Below are 3,468 nucleotides of genomic sequence, written 5' to 3'. Positions count from 1 at the left end.
ATATTCAAAACAGATCATGGGTATTGCTGGTTGGGCAATCTGGAACCTAGTGAAATTGAGGTAAACTATAGTATTACACCCTGAGCGGGGGCAGTCTGCGCTAGCTAGCAGTTTACCCGCTTGGGGGGTTTCCCCGGGGTGAGTTTTGTTCTCATAGAGCCAGAACCTCCAGACATAGGGATTAGACGGCGCAGCAGTGAGGAGAGTCAGATGCATAAGGCATAAAAGCATAGGTAAGCTAGACATGGTTACGGCTATGGGGATGACGGCGCAAGGTTAGCTTTAAGGGATTGTTCTTAGCTTTGTCTACAGTCCATGTAACCGGTGCTCCAGACGGCTCGAGAAGGTCGGATGTTGGGTCCACTGGTTTGACGTGTGTGTAGTGAATCCACGAAGTGATGCCTTCTACTTTGAGAGCGGTGGGAGTAGTCAGGAGTACTTGCAGTGGTCCTTTCCACCTGGGTTGAAGAGTTTCTTGCCAGTGGCGCTTGACTAGGACCCAGTCTCCCGGCTGGAACGGATGAGGCGTCGGCGGAGGTCCTGCCTCGTACAGTTCTCGTAGTCTGGGCCAAATTTCCTGGTGAATTTTCTGTAAGGCTTGTAAGGAGAACAGGAGCTCAGAGACATTTTCAGTTTCAGGTTTGAGTAAGTCATCTTTTAGACTGGGGACCAGGGGTGGGGGTCTGCCATACATGATTTCATATGGTGTGAGGCCTAGTCTGTAAGGGGTATTTCGGGCCCAGAACAGAGCGTAGGGGAGAAGTACTACCCAATTAGCGCCAGTCTCCATGGTCAATTTAGTTAAGGTCTCCTTCAGAGTCCGATTCATCCTTTCTACCTGTCCTGAGCTTTGGGGCCTATAAGCATAATGTAATTTCCAATTTGCCCCCAGAATGGAAGCCAAATCCTGACTTACCTTAGCAACGAAGGCTGGTCCATTGTCTGACCTTATTTGGACGGGAAAGCCATACCTGGGGAGGATTTCTTCCAAAATTTTCTTTGCTACAACCTGAGCAGTTTCTCTCTTAGTTGGGAACGCTTCTGTCCATCCTGAAAAAGTATCTACAAAGACAAGTAAGTACTGATACCTATATTTTCCAGGCTTTATCTCAGTAAAGTCTATTTCCTAATAGATACCAGGCCTAGTTCCTCTACACCTAATTCCTGCGGTGGTCTGGGTTTGGGGGCAAGCGTTGTTTAGTTGGCAGGCTTTGCAATTTGTTGTGACATCGCTGGCCAGTTCAGCTATGCGCCTAATTCTAAACTTGGCGTGCCTGATTAAGTCCATCATTCGCCGGGCACCCAGGTGGGTTGTCCGGTGGATGTGTTCCAACACCTGCCGTCCTAATTTTTCTGGTAGGATGGTTTGGTCATTTATATCAGTCCACCACCTATTTTTAACCTGTTTTAGGGGAAGCGTGTTCATCCATTCGCGATCCTGTTCGGTATAGTCGGGAAAACATGGCAAATTTCGCGGGCCAGGATCGGGGAGCTGGAGCGCGAGGAGCTGACTGGGAGCTTTTGCTATGATCCTTGCGGTTTGGTTGGCTAAGAAGTTGCCTCGAGCAATTGGCGTAGTTGGTTTCTGATGCCCAGGGCAATGTACGATAGCCAATTTTTTTGGTTTCCACAAAGCAGTTAATAGAGCTAGGATCTCTTGCTTGTTTTTTATTTCTTTGCCTTTGGCTGTTAATAGTCCCCTTTCTCTGTAGATGGCCCCACGTACGTGCGCAGTAGCGAAAGCATAGCGGCTATCCGTGTATACTGTTAGTTTTTTCTCTGCCCCTAGGGTGAGGGCCTGTGTAAGGGCTATCAGTTCGGCTCTTTGGGCCGATGTCCCTGGAGGCAAGGGTTCCGCCCAGATTACCTCAGTCTCTGACGTTACAGCCGCTCCTGCATACCGCTGGCCTTGGTGGACATAGCTGCTGCCATCAGTGAACCAGGTGAGTTCTGTGTCGGGGAGCGGACGATCTTGCAGGTCCTCCCGCACCCCATGCACCTGAGCCAGTATCTCAGTGCACTCATGGGACGGGGCGTCCAAGTCTGGATTTGGCAGCAGTGAAGCAGGGTTTAAAGAGGTTGGGGGCAGAAAAGTTATTCTGAGGGGGTTTAACAGCAGTCCTTGATAGTGGGTGAGCCGGGCGTTACTCATCCATCGGTCCGGCGGCTGCCGGAGGACGCCTTCAATGGCATGCGGGGTTATAACGCGCAACTCTTGCCCTATGATAAGTTTATCAGCGTCTCGGACCATTAGGGCGGTCGCCGCGATTATCTGGAGGCAGGGTGGCCAGCCAGCAGCCACTGAATGTAATTTTTTTGACAAATAGGCAACTGGCCTCTGCCAGGGGCCTAGGTACTGTGTTAACACGGCTTTTGCAACACCTTTACTTTCATCCACGTGTAAGTGGAAGGGCTTGGAGACATCAGGGAGCCCCAGCGCGGGGGCTGATAACAAGGCAGTTTTGATTTGCTGAAAGGCCAGCTCAGCCTCTTCCGTCCAATTGAAGGGCTGCCGTTCCTTTGTTGCCTGGTATAGGGGCTTGGCTAACTCAGCAAATCCGGGTATCCATAACCTACAGAACCCTGCCGACCCCAGGAATTCTCTCACTTGCCGTGTTGACTGGGGTCTAGGGATGCATAGGACTGTTTCCTTTCGGGCTTTGGTTAGTCAGCGTTGCCCCCCCTTTTAATAGGTACCCCAGATAAGTTACCTCCGACTTGCAGATCTGAGCCTTTGTTGCTGAGGCTCGGTAGCCTAGCTCCCCCAGAGTCTTCAGGAGGTCCTCAGTCCCTTGAACACAAGTTTCCGGGGACCTGGCCGCTATTAAGAGATCATCAACATATTGCAAAAGAGTTATTTCAGGGTGTTGCCGCCGGTACTCACCCAGATCTTCATGAAGGGCTTCATCGAACAGGGTTGGCGAGTTCTTGAACCCTTGTGGCAGTCTGGTCCATGTTAGCTGACCGTTGATGCCCCTCTCAGGATCCGTCCATTGAAATGCAAAGAGTTCTTGACTTTTGGGAGCCAGAGGAAGGCTGAAGAAAGCATCTTTTAGATCAAGAACGGTATACCACTGTTTTTTGGGATGTAAGGCACTCAGAAGGGTGTATGGATTGGGCATAGTGGGATGTATGTCCATGACCCTTTTATTAACTTTTCTTAAATCCTGTACTGGCCTGTAGTCCGTACTGTTGGGTTTACAAACAGGTAACAGTGGAGTATTCCAGGATGAGTGGCAAGCCCGTAGGACTCCCTGGTCTAGGAGTCGGCGGATATGGGGCGTAATTCCTTCTCTTGCCTCCAGGGGCATAGGATATTGCCGAACCCGAACCGGGTCCGTCCCTGGCTTAACTTCCACAAATATGGCAGGTCGATGTTTAGCTAGCCCTAAGCCCCCAGTTTCTGCCCACGCTTCAGGGAAACGCTGGAGCCAAGAGTCAATTCCCTGATCGGGGGGCTTTTGCTCT

The 3,468-nt window shown here is 50.7% G+C and overlaps 1 protein-coding gene across 1 annotated transcript; it reads right to left on the bottom strand.

The window, feature by feature from the left end:
* Positions 1–511: 511 nt before the first annotated feature.
* LOC144329759 (uncharacterized) lies at positions 512–2,251 on the bottom strand. The gene is made up of 2 exons (XM_077938791.1): positions 1,868–2,251; positions 512–1,062 (listed from the first exon to the last, which is right to left on the bottom strand). Exons 1-2 carry the CDS (start codon positions 2,249–2,251, stop codon positions 1,003–1,005), a joined length of 444 nt encoding a protein of 147 aa, XP_077794917.1. The 3' UTR covers positions 512–1,002.
* Between the last annotated feature and the right edge of the window lie 1,217 nt (positions 2,252–3,468).

This window comes from Macaca mulatta, chromosome 7, assembly GCF_049350105.2.
Source record: "Macaca mulatta isolate MMU2019108-1 chromosome 7, T2T-MMU8v2.0, whole genome shotgun sequence".
Taxonomy (NCBI): Eukaryota; Metazoa; Chordata; class Mammalia; order Primates; family Cercopithecidae; genus Macaca; species Macaca mulatta.
The sequence above is the reverse complement of the archived record's forward strand: the minus strand, read 5'-3'. Positions and strand labels throughout refer to the sequence as shown.

Coding starts and splice junctions, on each gene's coding strand:
- LOC144329759 (XM_077938791.1), bottom strand. CDS start 2,251: ATGGTCCGAGACGCTGATAAACTTATCATAGGGCAAGAGTTGCGCGTT. Junction 1,063..1,867: donor CTGTAACGTCAGAGACTGAG/GTAATCTGGGCG, acceptor TTGTCTTTGTAG/ATACTTTTTCAGGATGGACA.